The following is a 26,421-nucleotide window of genomic DNA, read 5'->3' on the forward strand; positions in this document are numbered from 1 at the left end:
GTATATGCCCAAAACAGATGATATACATGTCTTTAAATAGATCTTGTGATAGTCAGCTGAGAATATTCAGTTCCACGTGATAGTGACTGTAGATAAAGGCTTTTCGGATAACTGGTTAACAGTGTAATTTAACTACACGGCAGTTACAACTTTGCAATGAACTGTTGGGTATTTTGTTGTGTTGTTTTTGTAGCTGCTGCAAGGGTGTGTTTAGGGGAATGCCGGTTTCCTCCAAGTTTATGGTGCAGTTCCCTAGAAATAGCAGAAAAATGCCAGGTATGTACTTTTAGATTTAATACGTTCTTGTATGTAAGAATTATCCATTAAAAACAAACATGTCTATTCGCACGGCTACCATATAACTGGACAAGAATAGGGCTACTATTTGGTCATAGTGAACCTCGTTTGGAGAGACTATTCTCACGGCTGTCTTGTTCATCCCCATACTGTATTCAGAAAGCTATTCTCACGGCCATCATGTTGATCCCATACTGCATATAGAAAGCTATTCACACGGCCGTCGTTCGTATCGTAATTTACACGCAGTTGTTGCGTACCTGATATGATGAGTGTTTTCGCATTAAAGCTGTTTTAAAAATCAGGTCCGCAGACAGAATTTATGGGCCCTAGCAAAAAATTTACCGGAGGCACCTATGAATTACAAATTGTGACGGCGGCCGTGGGCACCCTGATCTTCGTGTGTGTCCGGAATATTGTTTGAGTTGTCCTGCTTGTCCGCGGCCCTGGAAAACATGACACATTCAGATGTAAACAATTTTTTCGCTATTGATCAGCTTTAATGCTGTTTTTAGACGTCATTATGGGTAAAATTGTAGACACTACAAATTTTTACATTTTTTTATCAGGTTTTTTAATTCTAGCTATATTCTACAGCTAATTGTGTGACACTCTTTAAATAAAGTCATTTTTATTATTATTATTATTATTATTACTTTTATTATTATTATTATTATTATTATTATTATTATTATTATTTTTCTAATGTGATGGCCAGAAGCATGAAATATTCCACATCCTTTTAAATTTATACCCTCCAGATTACTGTCATACATATGTGATACCAGACTCAAATTCAAGTCATCAGTCAGTCAAACCTAAATCAGAGTCTAGTCATCTAAGTCACTGCTTTCATACTTATGTGATACCAGTCATTAAAAACTGTAACTCAGTCATCATCTAAGTCATTCAAGACTGTAACTCAGTTATTATCTAAGTTATTCAAAACTGTAACTTGAGTCAAGTTATCTGGTTTTTAAAAGCTAACTCAAAGTTAAGTCATGTAAGTCATTCAAAACTAACTCAAATCAAGTCATCTAAGTCATTCAAGCCTATAAATGAAAGTCAAATCATCTGAGTTATTCAGAACTGTAACTCAGTCAAGTTTTCTGTCATTCAAAACTAATTCAAAGTCAGGTCATCTAAGTCTTTCAGAACTAAGGTCAACTAAGCCATTCAAAGCTGTAACTCAGTTATCTAGTTTATTCAGAACTTTAAGAAAATTTAATTTTATATCATGGTACATTTACATGTATATGTCCATTTAATCCACTTTCATAAACTGAATTTCAACTGAAATGGAGCACCTCAAATATTATTTTTACAAAAATAGATTTTCCATTTGCTAATTGTACTTTATGTTCTGGGTAAATCCCTCCAAATGCCAGAATAAATCACTAACACGAAGGTGTCAAAACATGTAAGATCATCTCAAGTTATTTTTAGTGCATTATGTATAATTATTTTACTTTGTCCCTCTAAACTGCTATGTCGCCACAGATTTGGAGAATTGGGGATGCAGAGTCCCCTTCTCTTGGGGGCCAGTGTGCAACACTGGTTTGAATATGAATAACCTCTCCCATTAAAAAGATATGTATGTTTTATTGTGTTCTTTTCTTTTCTATTTTCAAATGGGATTTTGTACCTTATTATGAAGGTAACATTGATTTTAGTAGTTTTGAAAACATATCTTCATTCAACTGCAGATTATTTATTTAAAACTAATGAGTTAGCACATGAGCTTATGATTCATTGTCATATTGTAATGATGATTATTATCTTATTCTAGGTTACAAGCCAATGTAAAGAGTGGACCTATCCTTCTATAAATGACGTCAAGCCAGTTAATTTCACCCTGTATTATGAATCCCTGTGTCCAGACTGTCGTAATTTTTTTGCGGGTCAGCTCAACCTTGCTTACACAAAAGTGGGAGGAATCATGAATCTGACATTGGTGCCATATGGAAATGCAAGGGTATTGTTGATATGTAATGAAAAATATAGATAAACGAAGTCAAGGGATCATTATTGTCCATGGTCACATGACCATCGATCATACACAGGTCATATGGCTGGTAGAGATAGATACCTTGCTTAATGATGATATGATATAGGTAGTGATGCCGTGACTGTAAGCCACAGGTACAGGTGTAATTTGTAGCTATTTATATTGGCACTAAATGTTATAAACCTTTGAGCAGTGGAAAATAACTCGTATAGTCAGTCTGTTAAGAAATGAGTATCCACGTTCTCTGTAACTATGATAATGATATGAAGTCTATGTGGGATACGGGAATTATTTGTGTACTATACTTCACTATAGCATTGATAATGATATGAAGTCAAGGTGGGATATGGGAATTATTATTATACCATACTTCACTGTAACTATAACAATGATATGAAGTCAGTGGGGGATATGGGAATTATTTATATACCATACTTCACTGTAACTTAACAATGATATGGAGTCAATGTGGGGCATGGGAATTATTTGTACACCATATGCAACAGTAACTATGATAATGACATGAAGTCAATTTCGGATATGGGAATTATTTGTATGCCATACTTCACTGTAACTATAACAATGATATGATGTCAGTGTGGGATATAGGAATTATTTGTATACAATACTTCACTGTAACTTAACAATGATATGAAGTCAGTGGGGGATATGGGAATTATTTGTATACCATACTTCACTGTAACTATAACAATGATATGAAGTCAATGGGGGGGTATGGGAATTATTTGTACACCATATGTAACAGTAACTATGATAATGACATGAAGTTAGTTTGGGATATGGGAATTATTTGTATACCATGCTTCACTGAACTATAACAATGATATGGATTATGGGAATTATTTGTATACCATACTTCACTGTAACTATAACAATGATATGAAATCAGTGTGGGATACAGGAATTACTTGTATACAATACTTCACTGTAACTTAACAATGATATGAAGTCAATGTGGGATATGGGAATTATTTGTATACCATACTTCACTGTAACTATAACAATGATATGAAGTCAATGGGGGTATGGGAATTATTTGTACACCATATGTAACAGTAACTATGATAATGACATGAAGTTAGTTTGGGATATGGGAATTATTTGTATACCATGCTTCACTGAACTATAACAATGATATGGATTATGGGAATTATTTGTATACCATACTTCACTGTAACTATAACAATGATATGAAATCAGTGTGGGATACAGGAATTACTTGTATACAATACTTCACTGTAACTTAACAATGATATGAAGTCAATGTGGGATATGGGAATTATTTGTATACCATACTTCACTGTAACTATAACAATGATATGAAGTCAATGGGGGATATGGGAATTATTTATATACCATACTTCACTGTAACTATAACAATGATATGAAGTCAATGGGGGATATGGGAATTATTTATATACCATACTTCACTGTAACTATAACAATGATATGAAGTCAATGGGGGATACAGGAATTATTTGTATACCATATTTCACTGTAACTATAACAATGATATGAAGTCAATGGGGGATACAGGAATTATTTGTATACCATACTTCACTGTAACGATAACAATGATATGAAGTTAATGTGGGATATGGGAATTATTTGTATACCATACTTACCTATGTACAACATGCAAGGCACTGCAAACATGATGTACTGAGGTCTCACTGGACAGTTTATCTGGTGAATTTTCATCCAACAGTGATCAATTGCAGAAAAATGAGAATAATTTTACACTGAAGGTACAAATAAAAACAAACTAATGATTTTTATAGAAAGCATACATGTGAGATTTTGACTGCAGCAATCGGGTTAATTCCTGATGCAACGGGTGGTTTTTATACTGAACCAACACTGCCACCAACCCCTAAATTTTACATTCATTTTTGACAAGAAAAAACTATTCTGAATATTTTCCTGTAACAAGGCAGCTAAAAGAATCAGTATGTGCATTATGCATGAATAAAGTTCACTAGTACTAAAACAAATTAGCATACTTTTCATCACCCCCCAGCGATCTAGATTTTTAGATATTTACCTCTGTAGCAGACACAGGTAAATACGTAAGCCAAGTCAGCTGATCATTTGCAGCCCAAGTAACACATTTGATCTACAATGCTCATCTAACTGTGACAGGCAGTCACCAACAAGCCAACCCATTTCCAAGCCTAACTCAATGTAAATCTAAACCACATTACAGATTTAGCTTATGTGTGAATTTATAAATGCTAGGCTTGTGATAATTAGGTTCATGCCTTCTACCTTAAAAGTTAGGGGGGGGGGTCAAAATACAAAACTATCCATTGAGACCTGATGGATCGAGGTCCAGGGTCTCTTATAACTGAAAATTGGGTGAGAGGAAGAAAGCTAGGAATTTGTATGAATATACATACATGTAGGAGGAATTTAATGAAAGTTTAAATGTAGGACATGAAAATATTGTGTGCAATTTTCACTCATTCTGTTGATTTTTCAGGCTACCAGATTCTACAATGTACATCCTAAAATAGACCCTAATTTGTGCTTTCATGTACAAATTATAGATACATGGCATCTGCTAAAACATGCAATGGAAGATCCATGTTTTTGTTGTTTACAATTGTTCGTGCTTTCCATACAGTAGATATAGCAATTTTACACCAAATAATCCAGTTTGGTCAGGTAATTCAGTCTGTGTTTGTATGTATTAGAAATATCAGGTACATTGGGCTGGTGCATTTGAACTCAGTGCAGGTGCCATAACTCTGTTGTACCTAAAAATGTGTTATGCATCATGGAAATATAAATCTAAATTGTGTTCAGAATACTTGATGTTAAATTTATGCTCTTGTTCTTTTTTTATTAGGTCTATTGTAAATTCTATGTGAGCAGTCTGTCATGGCTCCTGTACATCATAATTCATTACACAATAAAATACAAAGTATGAAACCATTCAGATCTAACATTCACAAGGCCAATAATAAACAGGCTGCATACATTTATCTCATCATTATTGATACCATGAATGCATTTTACTTGTAATTACCTGTAGTATTTGCATTCATTGATTCATTGTACATGTACATGTAATTGCCTGTAGCATTTGCATTACATGACTCATTTTGCCTGTAATTACGCATAGTCTTTGCAGTCCATGATTCATTGTAGATGTAAATTGCCTGTAGCATTTGCTTACATGACTCATTTTGCTTGTAATTACCTATTATCTTTGCAGTCCCTGATTCACTGTACATGTAATTGCCTGTAGCATTTGCAGTTTAATAATCAATTTAATAATTAGACACAGTCTCGAGGTTTTCGTATCTCCGTGCCCTTTAGACTCAAAATTCATAGACTCAAAATTCATAATTTTGATATCATCTTCAAACGCTTTAACTTGGACTAAATCACACAGAGATTTGATATCTTCTGGCCCTTTAGACATACATATCTCAAAGCCCTTCAACTTGGAATAAATCACAGAGATTTGATATCTCCAGGCCCTTTTGACTCAAATATCTCAAAGCCCTTTAACTCAGACTAAATTTCAGAGTTCTGAAATCTCTAGGCCCTATAACTCGCACTCAGAACTTTTTATATCTCCAGACTCATTAATAAGAACTAAATCTTAGAGTTTCAGTATCTCCAGGGTCTTTAACTAAGTTTCACTCTCAGTGTATTGGTATATCCAGGCCCTTTAACTCAGATTCACTTTCAGTGTATTGGTATATCCAGGCCCTTTTACTCAGATTCACTCTCAGTGTATTGGTATATCTAGGCCCTTTAACTCAGATTCACTCTCAGTGTATTGGTATATCCAGGCCCTTTTACTCAGTTTCACTCTCAGTGTATTGGTATATCCAGGCCCTTTAACTCAAACCCAAAAGTAAAAAATTAATATTTCTATTTAGAGTTTATTCTGTCTCAGCTAAGTTTGACATTTATGTAGAAATACAACACTCCCTGACACTTCATTATTACATGTATATATGTATGTTATAAAGCATGTATGACATTGGAACCCATTTAATTTAATAGTAGTTAAAGGTGTGTGTTATGTAATTCTTTATAAGGTAATCTCACAATACGACTCTTTTATACCATAGTTCCTGTATTAAAGTGAGTATGGTTATAGATTCAATTTCATTCATTGGTAGGAAGTCTGTCATAAGTTGGTCTCACTGTAAGCTGATCTATGGAATGGCTGTAATGGACAGTGTTATAATGAGGGTGTGCTGTACAAGTGGTGTGACAGTTGTACGAGCAAAACATGACATTTGTACAATTAAAACCTGACAGTTGTACAAGAAAAACATGACAGTAGTACAATAAAAACATGAGTAGTACATGCAAAACATGACAGTTGTACAATAAAAACATGACAGTTGTAGAATAAAAACATGACAGTTGTATAATAAGAACATAACAGATGTACAATAAAAACATGACAGTTGTACAATAAAAATGTAGCAGTTGGACAATAAAAACATGACAGTTGTACAATAAGAACATGACAGTTGTACAAGCAAAACATGACCTTGTAAAATTTTCTTGATCCTAACTGCTCATAGAATGAAGTTTTTGCAGATAAAATAAATTTAACTTGAGCATGTGTTCAGATTTTTGCTGTGTTTCATGAAGATTGGAATGAATTCATGTTATTTTGTGTGGTTTAAATTCCAGCCAGAAGTTCCTTAATCCTATACATTATTTTCACCAATGATAAGTAATACACTGTAGCAATAATGTTTTCCAGAAAATGATTTTATTTGTATACATTTATATGAACTTTATTATTTGTATTTTATTCACTTCAGGAAAGACAAATAGGAAGTAAATGGGAGTTTGAATGTCAGCATGGCAAGGAAGAATGTGTAGGAAACATAATTGAGGTAAATGTCCCATATTGTTGCATATCCAGTTTTAGCTTTTGAATTTGTTTGTTGCAGAGGAATAGACTTCTTAGATACAAATGTACAAAACATTTTTCAAATATAATGTTTATTTAAAGCATCAAGCCCTCCAAATTCCCATCAATTTCTCAGGGGGCTAGATAATTTCCAAATGGGCAAGCTGATATCCAGATGCAGGTATCCTCATTTGGGCAGTTGACATATGATATAAGTGTTACCTCATATTAGTGGAAAGTGATAACGTTTAAATAGGTCAATAAAACAAGGAAATTAACTCCAATTTGGCTTTTTGATTTGAAAAGAAAAGTCATAAGTTCATATTAAACTTTTATTACTAGTTACTAGTGGAAAGCACATTATGGCTGATTCAGGTAGGTGGATGTTTAAGGGAGGTAAAAACTATTTGAAAATATTCTTTTGGGTGGGGGTAGGGCAGTTAAGTGGGATTTCTCACCAAAGCCAACGGTATGCTGTCTTTCTTTGTTGCTTTTAATAGCATCTAATTAGGTCTTAGAAAAGTTACCTCCAATGACAAAGATGTAACAGTACTTAAAACAATCATTCCAATAGAAATACTCTTCAGAGATAATTGCCAAAACATTTTCTCTCAAAGTACCAGTATTGTAAAAATCAAATTGTTAATTCTGTTAATAGAAATGAAAAAACTTTTAAAATATTTTAAATTCAGATTATTAGAGGAATATTGATATTTACTTCAAATTATAAACAATGGAAGAATGGTAATCAGTATTGGTAAACTAATTTGAGACTGCTTTTAGGCCCTAATTATATTGTCTACTTGCATGCCCAAGATCCTTAAGTGATTATAAATCCTGCCAGGTTTTTTACTTCAATGGCAAACCTAATAAACTTATTCAGGGCCATTGAGAAATCGTTGTTAAAAAGAAATCACACTTAGCAATGTTTTCAACTTTTATTGTACTTAATAATAGTTATATTTTTAAAAGCAACACTACAGTAAGACCCACAGTGTATCATACATAGCATTGTTTCATTCTTACCTTAGGTATCTTAAAGCTAGGAAGTTTTCTATATATATAACATTAAAGACATCAGAGGTCAAATTAACCATTTTTGTTACTGTGTTTAGATTAAGGCTTATACATGTACTGGACACACTATGACAAGATACCAGAGGTAGTAAAAAATGAAGCAAAGTCTGATTTTATTGACTCATCTCCTCAGATATGGGGAAATTAGTATCTTGTTGGAAATTTTGAAAGTTTATTTTGTGTAGCTGGGGGAAACTGGCTAAGAAAATAATTGTTCTATCGCTTGGTCAAAAAAAGAATACTACTACCCCATCGAAAATGAATATTTTACTCCTACTTCTCATAAATGTTAAATGTCTGCATGATATACTAAGTGAATACATATTTTTATTGGATCGTTTGTTTGAAACATCTTGCTCATCAACAAATTCTCAAGTTTCATTTCATTTTGTTTATGGTTATATATATTTAGTATTTCCCCAATTCATCTCTGTTTTTGTATGTTTCATTCATTGATTTGCTCTCTCATTCATCCCTAACCATTTCCTCAGTTGTTTATTTATTTGTTCGTTTATATACTGATAACTATATTGCATATTTTATGGTCAGTTAAACTCTGAATGGAGAAATTACTAATATTTTCAGCTCACCTGGTAATAAGGTCAAATGATCTTATGGATCTTATTCCATCATGCATTTTCCATCATACCATCTATTTTGTGTTTTGTCCATCATGCATTTTCCATGATCATGCATTTTTCGTCATGCATTTTCTATTATGCATTGTCCATCATGCATTGTCCATCATGCTAGGTATCATGTGTTGTCCATCATGCATTTTCCATCATGCCATCTATTGTGTGTTCTCCATCATGCAGTTTCCATCATGCCATGTATCATGTGTTACCCATCATGCATTTTCCATCATGCCATGTATCATGTGTTACCCATCATGCATTTTCCATCATGCCATGTATCATGTGTTGTCCATCATGCATTTTCCATCATGTCATGTATCATGTGTTATCCAGCATGCATTTTCCATCATGCAATCTATCATGTTGTCCATCATGCATTGTCCATCATGCATTTTCCATAATGCCATCTATTGTGTGTTGTCCAGCATGCATTTTCCATCATGCCATGTATAATGTGATGTCCCTCATGCACTTTACATCATGTCATGTATCATGTGTTATCCATCATGCATTTTCCATCATGCCATGTATCATGTGTTATCCATCATGCAATATATCATGTTGTCCATCATGCCATCTATCATGCATTGTCCATTATGCCATCTATCATGTTGTCCATCATGCATTGTCCATCGTGTCATCTATCATGCATTGTCCATCATGCATTTTCCATCATGCCATGTATCATGTGTTATCCATCATGCAATATATCATGTTGTCCATTATGCCATTTGTCATGCATTGTCCATCATGCCATCTACCATGCATTGTCCATCATGCATTTTCCATCATGCATTCTCTATCATGCATTGTCCATCATGTCATGTATCGTGTGTTGTCCATCATGCATTTTCCATCATGCCATCTATTGTGTGTTGTCCATCATGCATTTTCCATCATGCCATGTATCATGTGTTGTCCATCATGCATTTGCATTTTCCATCATGCCATGTATCATGTGTTATCCAGCATGCATTTTCCATCATGCAGTCAAATATGTTGTCCATCACACATTGTCCATCGTGCCATCTATCATGCATTGTCTATTATGCCATCTATCATGTTGTCCATCCATCATGCATTGTCCATCATGCCATCTATCATGCATTTTCCATCATGCAGTATATCATGTTGTCCATCATGCATTGTCCATCATGCCATCTATCATGCATTGTCCATTATGCCATCTGTCATGCATTGTCCATCATACAATCTATTGTGCATTGTCCATCATGCATTTTCCATCATGCCATGTATCATGTGTTGTCCATCATGCATTTGCATTTTCCATCATGCCATGTATCATGTGTTATCCAGCATGCATTTTCCATCATGCAATATATCATGTTTTCCATCATGCATTGTCCATCATGCCATCTATTGTGTGTTGTCCTTAATGCACTTTCCATCATGCCATGTATCATGTTTTATCCATCATGCATTTTCCATCATGCAATCAATCATGTTGTCCATCATGCATTGTCCATCATGCATTTTCCATCATGCCATGTATCATGTGTTATCCAGCATGCATTTTCCATCATACAGTCTATCATGTTGTCCATCATGCATTGTCCATTGTGCCATCTATCATGCATTGTCCATTATGCCATCTATCATGTTGTCCATTGTGCCATCTATCATGTATTTTCCATCATGCAATCTATCATGTTGTCCATCATGCCATCTATCATGCATTGTCCATCATGCCATCTAACGTTCATTGTCCATCATGCTTTTTCTATCATGCCATCTATCGTACATTGTCCATCATGCATCTTCAATCATGCATTGTCCATCATGCATTTTCTATCATGCATTGTCCATCATGCTTTTTCTATCATGCATTGTCCATCATGCATTTTCTATCATACATTTTCCATCATGCCATCTATCATGCATTGTCCATCATGCATTTTCTATCATGCATTGGGGACTGCTCAGGTGGTCTAGTAGTTATAACATCCACCTAGGATGTGGGAGGTTACAGGTTCAAGCACCTGATGAGTCATTCCAAAAACGTATAAAAATGGTACTAACAGCTTCCTTGCTTGTCACTCAGCATTAAGAGGTTAGTGTTAGGACTGGTCGGCCTGGTGTCGGGATAATGTGACTGAGTGGGACATCATGCTACATGTCTGCGATATGATTCCCCATTGCTAGACATCACTATAAACTGTCATACTGCAGATATTGTAGCAATATTACTGCAGAATTGTTAATGCTATGTTAAAAATCCAAATTACACACCCATACACACATATGCTATCATGCATTGTCTGTCATGCATTTTCCATCATGCATTTTCCACCATCTATCAGACATGACCATCATTCATTGCCCTTGCACAATTATTACTTCAAAAACTTCTTTTCGAAAAACAACTGACCGTGCCCTTCAGATTTTATTTACTCGACGTCATGCAGTCATCCGATGTGACTTCCATTACTAAAAATAAATAAAATATCAATACGTTGCAAGTTAGTCCTTTTTAATTTAGTAAAGTATAACCACTTGTGAGAGATCCCCTTCTGCAAAAAAATATAATGGTTTCTCATGACATGTTATAACATTATATAATTTTACTTTTTTATTTTATGTTGCTTTTAAAAAGAATAAACATAACCTTAATGTTCGTCAAGAAGAAGTCATATTAAAAACATATGGTTAGCCTCAAGGTCCTTTCAGAGTGATCTTTATGGTTGCTTTAAAAACAAAACTGTATCAAATTTTCTGAAATAGGCATAGTCTTCATGCAATAATAGTTACAATGAAGACAGCAGTATTCTTTGTAACTTGTCTTTACATGGAGTTATTTTGTTCATTACATGAATCATCCATGGAGTTATTTTGTTCATTACATGAATCATCAAAGATATTTGTTAAGCATTCTTATATAACTCTAATAGATCTACTTTATCCACTAATTTCAGTTTCATTGACATTGCATTAATTCAGGCAAAAATATTTTTTTTAAAGACAAAAAGTATCATTCTAATTGCATTTAAGGTGACTGAATAACACATGTTGAATAACACCTGTTGAATAACACATGCTGACACTTTTGTACTTTTTCTATTTCTTTGCAAGTTCATTTTTCATTAAATCACAAAAATATTATTTTCAATGAATCATTAATTTATTCATTTATCATGCATTCATTTGGTCAGTTTATTAATTTACTTGTTAGTTTTTCCTTTATTCTCACTATATGTTTTTGTGGGACAAGATTGTTAACTGTAAAACCATGCATGTGAGATGACAAGAGCAGCAAGGAGATGTTGTGAAAAGGAAAATACTATGACTTCTGTTTTGCAAAGGTGTATGTACTACAAAGACTTTATCACTGTAATAACCTATTGGGAATATGACTTAATAAGGTGTATGTACTACAAAGACTTAATCACTGTAATAACCTATTGGGAATATGGCTAAGTAAGGTGTATGTACTACAAAGATTCATTTACTGTGATAACTTATTGTTGATATAATTAATCGAAGTGCATATATTACAAAGACATAATTACCATGATAATATATTGGGATTGTAATTAACAAAGGTGTATATAATACAAGGCTCAATTACTGTCACAACTTTTGGGGAATATGATTAACAAATTAATCAGACTATTAGCAGATAGTTTGAAGTAAAATTAAAAAGAATTTCTTTACAAACTAACCTATTGAAAGTTAACATAAATCAGTGAAGACCAAAAGGTAATTAATCGTTCTCATTTTTTTTACAGACATGCGCTATCTATTTAGTCAAGAACATCACAGTGTATTATCCATTTATCCACTGTATGGAGACAACAGATAGTTTACCAGAGGATGCAGCTGCAAAGGTACAGCATTTTTTTGTATGATAGGTTCAGGGTCCAAATCTTGTAAAATACTTCCAAATTTGAGGCCAGGCTTCACATAAAAAATGGACTGACTGGAAGTCATGGAATAATTGACTGATCTGGAAAGAGACCGAGAATGTTCTGCCACTAATTACACAGCTATTTCTTGACAGTGGTAATTTAATGTCCACTGACACAGCTATTTCTTGACAGTGGTAATTGAATATGTCCACTGACACAGCTATTTCTTGACAGTGGTAATTTAATGTCCACTGACACAGCTATTTCTTGACAGTGGTAATTTAATGTCCACTGACACAGCTATTACATGACCATTTTAATTTAATATTTCCACTGACACAGCTATTTCTTGACAGTGGTAATTTAATGTCCACTGACACAGCTATTACATGACCATTTTAATTTAATATTTCCTATGACAAAGCTATTTCATGACAGTGAGAGTTTAATATTTCCAAAAAGACATCTGTTTCTCGAAAGTGGTAGTTTATGTCCATAAATACAGCTATATCTTGACAGTGGAAGTATACTATTTATAACTAGGAAAGCTATTTCTTAACCGAGGAAGTTTAATATACATATATATATATATATATATATATATATATATATATATATATATATATATACTAATTAGTAGTTGTTTCTCCACAATCAGGACTTTTCTCCTAACAAATAGTCATGCTGATTGCTCGATTGCTTTTAAGTAGTACTAATTGGCATAATTTGATATTGTAATCTACGTAAGTTTTCATAATTTTGACAAATTACATGTTTTTTACAGTCACTATAATAAATTGTAATCAAGTTTGACTATACATAATGTTACAACATCTCTACTTATTTGCAAGGTATGTTCGATTTTACAAGATCCTTTGAATCACACTACTATAGTGTCTCTATTTGTACACTACTATACTGTTTTGTACACTTTTGTAGTGTTTGTAATGGTGTGTACACTGCTATAGTTTGAAATAAATATTATCGGGAGGGGTATAAAATTAATTACAGTTGAAAACAATTATTACTATATTCTTAAGCGTCTATTATCACAAACTTTTAATGTTAAAAATTCCCTTTACCAAAAATTACAGGACAGAAAATAATTATGATTTTTATGGGTCAGTCATGTACTAAATGCTAGAGTGAATGAACATTATTGATAGACTGCATCTCTGTTTATTCCAAAAAGCCATTATTTTATCATGCAGTGTTATTTAGGCTTCCTTTGAACCAGTGGTTCTCAACCCATCTAGCCTCAGGTTTGAACCCAAATCAGGGTTATGAGGATTTTCCATGAGGGTTATTGAGGATCACCAACCTTTTGTTATGAAAGGTTCATAATCCCATGTACAGTGTACAATTCTATAAAGAAAACCTAAAAATAATTAGTAATTTTGAGGAAAAGGTAGATGTTTCAAAAACTAAAAATAATGAATACATTTGGGGAAATCAAGGTGCCTTCTATAGTGTACAGTGCTATAAAAAAAAAACTAAAAATAATACATTTATAAAAAATCTAGGGTTGACTTCTAAATACATTTTCTAATGAACTCTGCTTGTGGTATTGCACTTTTGTTAAAGAGTTGTGTCTTTTAGGATAACAAATTGAAACAGGCTCTAGGTTAAGAAACTGCCACTGTACTGTTCTTTGAAAATATTTGATTATCAATCCATTTTAAGACAACTTTATTTAGTTAACCAGTTTTATGTTGTCCTGATTTGTGAAAAACATTTCCCTTTCTGCCTCAGATGTGGGAGGCAATGGGTTGAACCCCGGCCAAGTCATACCAGAGATTTATAAAAATGGTACTAGCAGCATCCATGCTTGGTGCACAGCATAAAGATATCAGTGTCAGGACCAGTCAGCCTGGTGTCAGGATAATGTGACTGGGTGGGACATGATGCTACATGTCTGTGGCATAATGCCCCGGTGGTAGACATCACTATAAACTGCGACATTGCAGACATCACAGTGATGTGAATAAAATTGTTATAGCTACATTAAAAATCCAAAAATACATAGAATCTTTCCTTTCATTTCACTTGAACCATATCTGGTTAACTACAATTTTATGTTGCCTTGATCAGTCAACAGTCTTCTTCCCTTTCTGCTCATATGTATAACATTTCCAGTTTTTATTTTGCTAAGATGGATTTCATTTGCTCATTGTCTTTGTCAAAGGGGCCAGTGTCTCTTACCAAATATAGACTGAATTATTATTAATAGTAACAAACTACTAAAATTAGGAACAAAGATAAATGATTGAACTTGAAAGTGATATCCTCTTGTTCCTCTGATAGCCTTACTTAAAACAATAGTTGAAGATGCATTTAAAAGGAAAATGTAACAGGAAATCACAACAAGTTGTTTCAAATGTTGCTATAAATTTGCTGGTGCCATGCAAATAAAGAAAATTTATAAAATGGTGTAAAGATGATTTATTTCTTTATCTTCATGAGAGTTAATAATAATAATAATGAGGACTTTGTGTAGCACCTAATCTTTAGAAGCTCTAATCACTTTACAACATTAGACAACATCTATAACAGAAAACAAACACCATGAAATTAGAAAACATAAAAACATGCTGTAAATATTTAAGGTAGGAAACATTATTAGGTCTCTAAGTTTGTTCTTGCAGTCAAAATATGTGAGTTTTAAGAGCACTCTTGAATGGGATCACTGAGTCTTTGTGTCTTAGTTCAGTGGGCAATTCATTCCACGCTGTTGGGCCCTGGTATACAAAAAAACGTTGTCCATATGACTTTGTTTTCATAATGGGAATAATGAGTATACGATTGCCAGAAGAGGAGCATAAGTATCTTGTTGGTGTGTACATATGGGTGAGGTCGGATAGGTATGTTGGACTGGAGTCCGTCAGTGAAACATAGCACAGAGAATAACTTGTGTTTGATTCTGGATCAAATGGATTGCCAGTATAGGGTACAGAGCAGCAGGGAGGTGTGTTCTGATCGTGGTACTCTAAGTATGATCCAAGCAGATGTGTTTTGAACTGTTTGAAGTTTCTGAAGTAGATATTGAGATGAACCAAACATAATTGAGTTACAATAGTCCAGTCTTGAAAGTACTAATGAACATATGAGTGTTTTAGTGGCATCATCTGAAAGATATTTGCGAATGGAGCTGATGCATCTCAGCTCAAAATATGTAACCTTGCATATGTTCATGACATGCTGGTGCAACATGTGAGTACTGTCTAGAGTGAAACCTAGGTTTCCTACTGACTGTGTGAATTTAATGTTGGTGTTACTGATATTTATTGTTTGAGGTAAAGGATGTGACTGAGAAAGTCTTTGTGTTGTGATCAGAAGTTTTATCATCGTTCATCTGTAGCTTGTTACATGTCATCCATGATTTCACATCAGAAATGCACCTTTCTACACCTTGGATGGTAGATCAACTTCAGTTGGGTGGCATAAGGGGTCGTCCATTAATTATGTCGATAAAATGGGGGGGAGGGGGTTTGAAGAAGCTTGACAATTGCTGACATGGGGGAAGGGGGAGTTCAAGATAAATTGACGTCAACAATGTTATTTTTTACAATAAATTTAATAAATCAAAAAATAGGAAATTATTCAGTGCGTTGGTATGGCACATAGGGCATAACCGATTAGCATTTTTCTACTGATTTCCGATTCCAGATTTTTGGCATGAAATTTTTCCGATTCCGGATACGATTCAATTAATCGGAAATGCTAAATTAAAAGGTTTTTCAAATTAACTTTTTAAACCGTGTTACACACGTTTTGCATATCACACCGATGTCACAAGGGGAAGGATATGGCAGGACTATAGCAAAATGCAACGAAGTTCAAAGCCACAAAGAATCCATGAAATTTTTTATTTTTTTGTCAGTTCCGACCCATTCTTTGTTCAACAATTAGTTGATCTTGCCGCCAGGCTTTTATTTTCCCGCCTTAATCATTTATGTCGGCAAGCGGCCAGTTCCATCCTGTACTTTATTCAACAATTAGTTGATCTTGCCGCCATGCTTTAATGTCGCGGCCGAATAAAAATAAAACAGGCTTTTGTTTGGTCCTATAAAGTTGGCCTCTTGCGGAATCATTTTCTTTTAATACCTCATTAGCATGTGTCAATGTATTCAATATTATGCCTTCATTATTGAGGATGTTGACATAAACGGGTAGGACTGTATTATATATTTTAATAAATTTAAATCTTTCGGTCTAACTCAAGTATTATCGTTTCACCCCGTTGTGTTGACCATATTGGACTTTTCTGACTTCTTATTTAACTTTATTAACGCACTATCGAATGACACGCAGTGTTAGACACGGTGCTATAGAAATTCAACTTTATTATTTTTATTATCCGAATCGGTCGTTCCTGCCTTGTCCGACTCCGATTAATCGGAAGTTCATACTATCCGGTGGAATTCGATTTCCGGATCAAAAGTCGGTTATGCCCTAATGGTACACACTCACTCGCCCGTCAACAGCCCACCTGTTTAATCCTAAACCGGTTGAGCTTTTGCCAAGGAAGTCATAGTCTTGCATCATCATATTTTGTTTTTATTCAGTGTAGATTGTAGACTGTAGACAGTTTAACCACATATGGTATTAATCTGAAGAAATTAATGAATCAGCCACTATGCCCATTATAACAATTGAGGAACATTTGGCTTCCCCATGGGAAGATGATAGAAGCTAGAATATAAAGTCTTGATTTTTTAATGAATTCAAAGTGTTATAGTCAATTTGAAATCTGTTAAACAAGTAAAAAAAAATGTATTAAAATTTATTTTTAGACCTTTTAATTTCCATAATTCTATTTTTAGCATAAAAGCCAGCTGTATAAAATATTGTTAGTTTGTAGCGGGGGGGGGGTAAAAAAAAATTTGACATAATTTTATTATGGGGGGGGTCACTGAAAGTAAGTTTGACAGTTGTTGACAAGGGGGGGAGGGGGGTAAAAAATTGCCTAAAAATTGTTGACATAATTAATAGACGTCCCCTAATTTGCATATTTGGGTGTCATCAGCATACAATTGGTGAGACACTGGATGATGATCTATGACACTTGAGAGCAGCTGAGTGTATTGAATGAAGCTAGAACGGGTCCAAGAACAAACCCCTTTGGAACACCACAACATAGATTAACTGGGCTGGAGTGTATTCCATTTGCAGATACAATTTGTGTCCTATTGACCAAGTAGGACTTGGTGAAGTAATATACCATGGTCTATTGTGTCAAATGCTGCAGACAAATCAAGGAGAGTGAGGACCGTAATCTTTCCACTATCCAAAGCAGAGAGAATGTCATTAACTACTTTTAGAAGATTAGTTTCAGTACTGTGGCAAGTGCGATATGCAGATTGTACATTGCTAAAATGACTGTTTGAATTTAGATGAGATACAAGTTGTGATAGAACAATCTTTTCTAAGATTTGTTATATGAATGGGAGACTAGAAACTGGGCAGTAGTTCTTTAAATAATTATGGTCGAGTGTTGGTTTCTTCAGCAGAGGCTTTACAATGGCGGTTTTGAAAAATGATGGGAATTCCACGGATGAGAGAGAGAGGTATTAATAACATCAGTTAGTGAAGGCAATACTGGATCTAAGTGCTCAAGCAGCAGTAATGTTGGAATTGGATCAAGTTCACATGACTTTGGTGCACTCTTCATCACAATTGTACATACTAAATCCATAGAGACAGGTTCAAATTCTGCTAATGGTTGCCGCTGACATTCTGTATACGAACTGAAATTGTATTGTCAAGCTTATCTTTAATGCTTTGTACTTTGTCATGGAAGAAATTTGCAAATAGGTTCGGAAGGTCAACTGTAGAGAAGGTAGTTGGTAGTGGTGTACATGACCATGGATATCAATATCTTGGGAGTTATCCTTCAATTTGATCTAGTTTTAATTGGTATCACACTCCAGGCCATCAGTATTCTCACTTCTTTGATTTAGTTGAATCTCATTAATAAAACACTGCATTTATGTGGCTAATATTATCCTGTCTTTATATTGAGCTTGATTGTGTTTGTGAACAAAAAGAGGACAAGTCTTTTCATTTCCTTCACACCACTCCAATTTCAGTAAACTGAATGAAAACCTGTTAATGTTTGGTGATTGACTGATAGAGACAGAGCTTTCAAAAAGGTTTGACTGTATGAAACTTTTAAAATCATTTATTTTTCAGTGTGCCTCTAAGTTCAAAGGAATAGACTTGGACAAGATAATGGGATGTTCCAAGGGCAGTCTGGGTAATGAACTAGAACACCAGATGGCTCTGCAGACAGATGCTCTACGGCCACCCCATACATATGTACCCTGGGTGACTCTAAATGGGGTACAATATTCCATATAATTGTATATATTAACTCCACTTTGTTATTATTGTTATTATTATTATTATTATTATTATTATTATTAATTAGTTTGGATAAATTATTGTGATTATACATTTATTTGTTCTGTATGAGTTGTCTGTTAATGTCACGGTTACTACAAAAGCTATGTCTTTTTTATATCATTACTAGAGGTTACTGCAGCATGATCCACTTTTCATTCGAGGCTATGATTTGCTAGAATATTCCTACAGGTTATTATTATATGATCCACTTTTCATTCGAGGCTATGATTTACTACATTATTTGTATAGGTTACTACAATGTGACTCGTGTTTCATGAGAGGCTGTGATTTGCAACATTATTCCTATAGGTTAGTACAATATGACCCACTTTCATTGGAGGCTATGGTTTGCTACATTATAATTACAGTGTGAAAGAATGTAATAAATGCAAATTTATAGAAAAAATTCAAAGGAATGTAGACTGAAATAAAAACATGTACATCCAAACTGGCTGTCATGCAGGCAGTGCTTCAGCATGCTTCTGGATATTCATATTCAGATCAATTAATAAAACAATTAGTCCAAATAAAAATGTCACAGTCAAAAATGTTAATATAGAGACCATGGATAACTTGTGAAGTTTTTAGTAGTTATTTAGATGTGTGTGCAGAGATATGTCAAAATGATTTATCTGCTGTGGATATTCAGATAAGTTGCATTCGGTAAGATGGCTGCCACCACTCATTGATCAGCACAACTGCTTTTCACCTCTTTTAGGCACACAAGACTCCTAAATGGAAATTATTTACCAAACTTCTAAATAGACAAGGTCCTCTGTGTTGTGACAATATTGGGATCAACAATTTTCTTGAACCAACTGTATATGATAAGAAAGTATTCCCTGTATTCATGTGTCCTTGCAGTTGTCTGCTATAAGAAACTAATTTCTGTGTATTTATGCATCCAAGAGGTTGTCTCTTATAAGAAAATGCTTGGTATTCATGTGTCCTTGGAGTTGTCTATTATCAGGAAGTATTCTGTGTATTGATGTGTCATTGGGGTTTTCTATTATATAAATGTACCCTTTGCATTCATGTATCATTGGGGTTCTGTGTATTCATGTGTTCATGTGGTTTTCTATTATAAGAAAGTAGTTTGGCATTAATGTGTCCTTGGGGTTGTCTGTTTTAAGGAAGTACTTGATATTCATGTGTCCTTGGCATTGTCTATTACCAGAAAGTATTCTGTGCATTCATGTGTCCTTGAAGTGTTCTATTATAAGAAAGTTTTTTTCTGTATTCATGTGTCCTTAGGGTTGTCTGTTATATGAAAGTACTCTCTGTAGTCATGTGTCCTTGGGGTTGTCTATTATATGAAAGTACTCTCTGTCTTCATGTGTCTTTGAGGTTGTCTATTATAGGAAGTACTCTCTATATTTATGTGGCCTTGGGGTTGTCTATTATAGGAAGTACTCTCTGTATTCATGTGTCCATGTGATTGTCTATTATAGGAAGTTCTCTCTGTATTCATGTGTCCTTGGAGTTCCTATGCTGTTATCCATATGCTGTTTACAGATAAAAATATTTTTCTGCAAATGTCTATTTTTAAGCAATAGATTTTCTTCTGTTCTAGGTTCATACTGAAGATATAGAGCACAAAGCAGAAACAGACCTTGTAAGCTTGATATGTCAGACTTACCAGGTAAATAAACCTTCATACTAAACCCATTTACCTTACAACTTGTATGTAAAGTGAAACTTCACTTAACCAGATGATGTGGGGACCAAATATTGGACTGTTTTATTTATGTAATCAATGTAATTGACCTGTCGCCTCTTGTCAATCATTCTGATAAATTAACCAATCAACGAGCGTAAATTAGACACACCTCTTGGCATTGGTTATGTCCACCATTTTCCTTCGACAAGCTGCTTGTGGCAATAATGAATTGATTATGATAACTGTTTACAATTTTTGCAATGATTTGTTGACGTCTCGATCGATAAGGGTGAAAAGAAGGTAGTGGGACCCTTGTAATTCTGACTGTCGATATCAAGATTGTCTAAATGGAGTAATTAGATTTATTCCTTTCCCGAAACATGAGCAAAACTTCGATGGATAAAGACCTTTATGTGATCACATGTACAATCAGCTGAATATGAAAGCATTTGATGGCAATTGCAACATGTATTATTTTGTTGAATAAAAGTATGTAGAAAAGCATGTCCCATCGATAACTTGAATAAAAAGAAAAGAATTGAAATTGAAAAATGTGTAAAAATAAATGTTTCTAGAATATGGGTGGAAACCACCCCACCCCCAACTGGCAGGCTTTGATGTACATTATTTTTCTTGTATAGAAAGCACTAAACGTCAGACAACGTTATTTAAAAGTTTGAAAATGTACACTTTACAGTTGGATGGTCCCCAAAGTAATGATTTATCGTCTCGATCTTTTAGACACTTGAGTGACTCTTTACAATCTCATTGGGCCGAAGGAGGGGTGGGTATACAAAAAAGTAATGATAAAGAAATATAAAAACAATGGTTTCAGTTAATTATAGTCCGTAATGTTGAGCATACATTTATATGTTTACATTAACATACATCATTGTTCAAAATTCAATCTGACGAACATAGTAGAACTTTTAAATTCGTATGTACAGCAGTGTACTTCTAAACAGTAATTATTTAAGATTTTGTTATTCATTTACTTTGAATGCAGGATAAACATAAACCAGATAAAATTAATAAGGATAAGATTATATGCTAAATACATTAGCATCATTTGGATCGAAGTTCCTTGTACATGAATAACTTCTTGAGCAGCTGTAAAGCTGAATTTTATTTTATTATTTACTGAAATAACACACTTTAAATAATATGATACGAACTTGAACTACAAACATAAATATTGACTATTGCAGTATAATTAATGCAACTTTGAAATTGTACATTTCTAAGAATAATACAAATAGGTTTTAATAAACATATCACTAAAGCTGAAACATATCACTTTGCCAAATACTGCATGTTTGTCGGAGGTTAGCAGGGCGTCATGTCACATGAATTGGTAGGAGTGATCTATCATCTCGCGTAAGGTTAATTATGTGGGGACAAAACATTGGACTGCTTTATATATGTAACCAATGTAATGCTGTGGAAACCAAACATTGGTCTATTATATACATGTATCCAAAATATTAGTATTACCAGGACCAACTGGAGTGAAATTATTTGGCCATTCTGCAAAAGGAGACCTGATTATAGTGGGTCCAGTCTGCAAAAGAGGTCTGTTCACTGAGGGTCCTGTCTGCAAAGGAGGCCTGATTACTGGTGGTCCAGCCTGCGAAGGAGGCATGGTTAGGGAGAGGCCAATCTGCAAAGAAGGCCTGGCTACAGAAGGATGAGACCTGGTAACAGAGCAGTCAGTCTGCAAAGGATACCTGCTACAAAAGGGCTAGTCTACAAAGGTGTCCAGGTTGCAGAGGTGCTAGTCTGCAAAGGTGTCCAGATTGAAGAGAGGCTGGTCTGCAATGGAAGCCTGGTAACAGGATTGAGTTGGCAAAGTAAACCCTCTAACAGAGGGGCCAGTATGCTAAGGAGGCCTGGTTACAGAGGGACCAGTTCGGAAAGTTTCACTTAATTCTGAAATAGCTTTTGGAGATGGAGAATAAAATAATTATGAAAGCTGTTTCAGAATTATGAGCCCTTTTCAAGTTATAGTATTCCCTGAAAATGTAATTCTTTCATGATTTTAAATTTTCTTAATTTATTAAAATTTAATTAGTTAAAAGAATGTATGATCATTGTCATCTGATTCCATAATATATCTGTTTGCATGATATTGATAAGAATCCAAAGTTTTCTGTGCAAAAATCAAAGGGCAAAAGGGATATGTTTTTGGGATTGATGGTATATGAAAATTCAGAGGGTCAGAAGAACATTACCAACAATACAGTGTTTCATGACAGTTTGTAGGCTGGAAGACAAAACAAAGATCCAGTTGCAAACTTGTTTTAATTATGCACTGAAGTTATTACATTTCTTAAATAACAATTGTGCATATTGTTCCACTCTCTACACTCATTTCATGTCTAAGGAACACTTGCATAGATTTAACAGACAAGTGAAATGCTTGGATAGTTGATACAAAAGGTTCAGTATTGTGTAAGTTTATGAAGTTTGTGAATCTGGGGTATAATTCATGATACAAATTTGTTGAAGAGAATGCTACTCATTTCCATTTTATGTCAAATGAGGCTTTGTCTTATTCCTGCTTGCTCAGCTATAACCAAGAAACCCAACCCAGACGGAACAGTACTTCCAGCCTCATTTGGGAGTATTTTAAGTGTGTGTTTGTATACACACACCTTTATAGAGAAATATATACTCACTTATAAGTCAAGTTAAACTGCAAACAAGATAGACTCTGATTTGCAATCACATAATGTATGTCTGTGTTGCTTGTTCTACTGATCACTCCAAACAAGTCACTATTTGTACCCGATGTCCCCAGACCAGTAGACAGGGCAGAATCAATGAGCATGCAGTGGCATTTTAAGCAAACTGGACTCTTATTTGAGGGATAGGTGATTGTTCCTTCCTGCATTTTAAGGACATCAGTCATGTTTGAGTGATAGTTGCCTGTGGCATTTTAAGCACAGCAGAGTCTCATGTAAGGGCTAGATGCTGCTTCTTTGGCATTTTAAGCACCGTAAAGTCTCACCTGAGGGCTATGTGATAGTTGCCTGTAATAGTATTTTAAACATAATACAGTGTCATTTGAGGGCACCTACTTTGGTATATTGAAGATAATATTTGTGCTTAAAGTGAATGCGGTCAATGATATCCAGTTGATGGCCAAAATTCACATATAATGCTTGTGTTAAAACTTAGGATTTAGGACACAAGGCATTCAAAGATCAGGAGTCACATGGTGCCACCAAGCAAGGGAAGGGTGCAGTGCCCACCTAAAGCAGGCTAGAGGCAACACTGTGTATCATTTTCAGTCACACAAGAGTATATACCCAGCTGCAAAAGCTTCGATTCAGGTATGTAATAGGAAGGAGAAGAAAAATAACAAATAATAATAAAATCATGGTCTGCCTTGTTTGTTACACATGATTTTAAGCAGTATTAACGCTGTTCTGCTGGATCATTTTTTATTATCAAATCTGGGTTTCTACCATTTAGTTGACTGTTTTATTGCAGGTTAATACAGTATGTTTTATGCATGGGTGCATTTGCGTGTAATTTTGAAAATAAGGATCAATTTTTCTTTTCAGGGTCCCAAACCAGCTGGCTGTACAAAGGAAGAAAATCATCAGTTGCACTCTTGTCTGAGGAATTAAGCTGTATTTTTGTCTTGCTGCTGTTGGTGGGAAATACTGTTTAAGGAAAGGCTTTCCACTGTTAGTGCATTGTTACCCCATTTTAAGTAAACTAATACAGGGAAACCTTCTATAACATGATGGTCAGGGTCTACAGAGTGCCATTTTTTATGTACATGTATGCATCATTATTTAGACAAGTCACTTAACTCAAGGAAGTATTGCATGTGTATCCTATACAAATGAAGGGTTGGGGTGGGGTGGGCTTAGGTACAAGAAAGGGGTTGGGGTGAGGTTGGATACAGGAAAGAGGTTGGGGTGGGGTTGGATTCAGGAATGGGGTTAGGGTTGGGTTGAGATGGATTCAGAAAAGGGGCAAGTTGGGGTGGGGTCAGATGTAAAACTGGGGGAATTGGAGATAGAGTTACTGACTTGAATTGATACAAATTACAAATGGAAAACATGAAAAGAACATTGATTACATATTTAATATTTAATTTTCAGCAGATAACCATACATTAGTAAATGTACACTCTAACTGAATAGCATGAATAAAGTACATGTGTACACTCTAACTGAATAGCATGAATAAGGTACATGTGTACACTCTAACTGAATAGCATGAATAAAGTACATGTGTACATTCCAACTGAATAGCATGAATAAAGTATATATGCACACTCCAACTGAATGGCATGAATAAAGTACATTTGTACACTAACTGAATAGCATGAATAAAGTACATGTGTACACTCCAGCTGAATAGCATGAATAAAGTACATGTGTACACTCCAAATGAATAACATGAATAAAGTACATGTGTACACTCCAACTGAATAGCATGAATAAAGTACATGTTTACACTCCAACTGAATAGCATGAATAAAGTACATGTGTGCACTCCAACTGAATAGCATGAATAATGTACATGTGTACACTCTAGCTATATAGCATGAATAAAGTACATATGACCAAAAATATATTTGTACAATGTCAACAGAGCTTTTGTTTCGTTTTGATTTCCTTGGCTTCTTGGAAGCCACTGATAAAAATAATGTATGCATTAAACTTGCTTAGTTTTTTAATTTGCTAGCATTGCATTGCCAATAAGACAATTGTTTTTTGAACCTGTCATATTTTTAAAACTGCTAATTTATCTTGTATCTTATTTTTATGTTTAATATGCAAAAGATGTCATTTTTGTCAGATTATCCAACTTTTTATATCAAATGGAATGTCATGTTCACTTTATCAAATATGCTTTATTATTTTGAAAAGAAAGAGATGGTATGAATTATTAAGAATTTTATTAATAGATTCCTATTATATTTCTATTTAACATGATATTTATATATACATCTGTATCTAGTCCAGTTTCCTCTGGGACACTTTTCAATTATGGCTTTAATTGATTTTCAAGAAATAAAATTATTCAAATTTCCATAAAATTAGTTCTATTATCAATTTAATTGCGGTCATTTTGATGTAGTATAGAGTATACAAAATTCCATTATGATGGTCTGTAAAAAGCCATGATTTCAGCTGGGCTGTAAAAAGCCATGATTTCAGCTGGGACTTATTCCAAATATCTAATAAAGTCACTTGAGCAGTAAAGTAGCTGTGACCTACTTCTTTTTATAGCTGTCAATACTAATCCCACGCAAATGAATGCCATTATCAAGTTTATAACTGTACAGAGAACATGCACAAGACTTTCATCAATTCGTAACTTCTAACGCGACTGTCACCAGGAGTTCCGCACACAGACAGCTTGTTGGTCTTTCAAACCAGACAGAAATTCACTGTGTAAACAAGCAGACTGCTCACTGTCCCTTTCTGGTTTCCTCAATGGTACGTTTCATTAAAAATAAATGATGTCATCTGCGTGTTACATTTGCAATGTCTCATTTTAATATTTCTTAAAAACTTCAGCAGATAAAC

At 34.3% G+C, this 26,421-nt stretch overlaps 1 protein-coding gene across 1 annotated transcript; it reads left to right on the forward strand.

Moving 5' to 3' along the window:
- On the forward strand, nucleotides 1-25,928 carry LOC149783583 (gamma-interferon-inducible lysosomal thiol reductase-like). The gene is made up of 7 exons (XM_089931841.1): nucleotides 1-276; nucleotides 2,087-2,272; nucleotides 7,129-7,203; nucleotides 12,682-12,780; nucleotides 18,994-19,143; nucleotides 20,780-20,848; nucleotides 24,436-25,928. The coding sequence occupies exons 1-7, from the start codon at nucleotides 157-159 to the stop codon at nucleotides 24,499-24,501; spliced, it is 765 nt and encodes a 254-aa protein (XP_089787967.1). The 5' UTR covers nucleotides 1-156; the 3' UTR covers nucleotides 24,502-25,928.
- The last annotated feature ends 493 nt before the right edge of the window (nucleotides 25,929-26,421 follow it).

This window comes from Sinohyriopsis cumingii, chromosome 14 (genome assembly GCF_028554795.1).
Source record: "Sinohyriopsis cumingii isolate HCF-2022 chromosome 14, ASM2855479v2, whole genome shotgun sequence".
Lineage (NCBI taxonomy): Eukaryota > Metazoa > Mollusca > Bivalvia > Unionida > Unionidae > Sinohyriopsis > Sinohyriopsis cumingii.

What these genes read in the sequence shown, in the direction of transcription:
- LOC149783583 (XM_089931841.1), top strand. Translation starts at nt 157, where the DNA reads ATGAACTGTTGGGTATTTTGTTGTGTTGTTTTTGTAGCTGCTGCAAGG. An exon ending in AAATAGCAGAAAAATGCCAG is followed by an intron (nt 277 to 2,086) that starts GTATGTACTTTT and finishes ATCTTATTCTAG; the next exon opens with GTTACAAGCCAATGTAAAGA. An exon ending in CCTGGGTGACTCTAAATGGG is followed by an intron (nt 19,144 to 20,779) that starts GTACAATATTCC and finishes CTTCTGTTCTAG; the next exon opens with GTTCATACTGAAGATATAGA.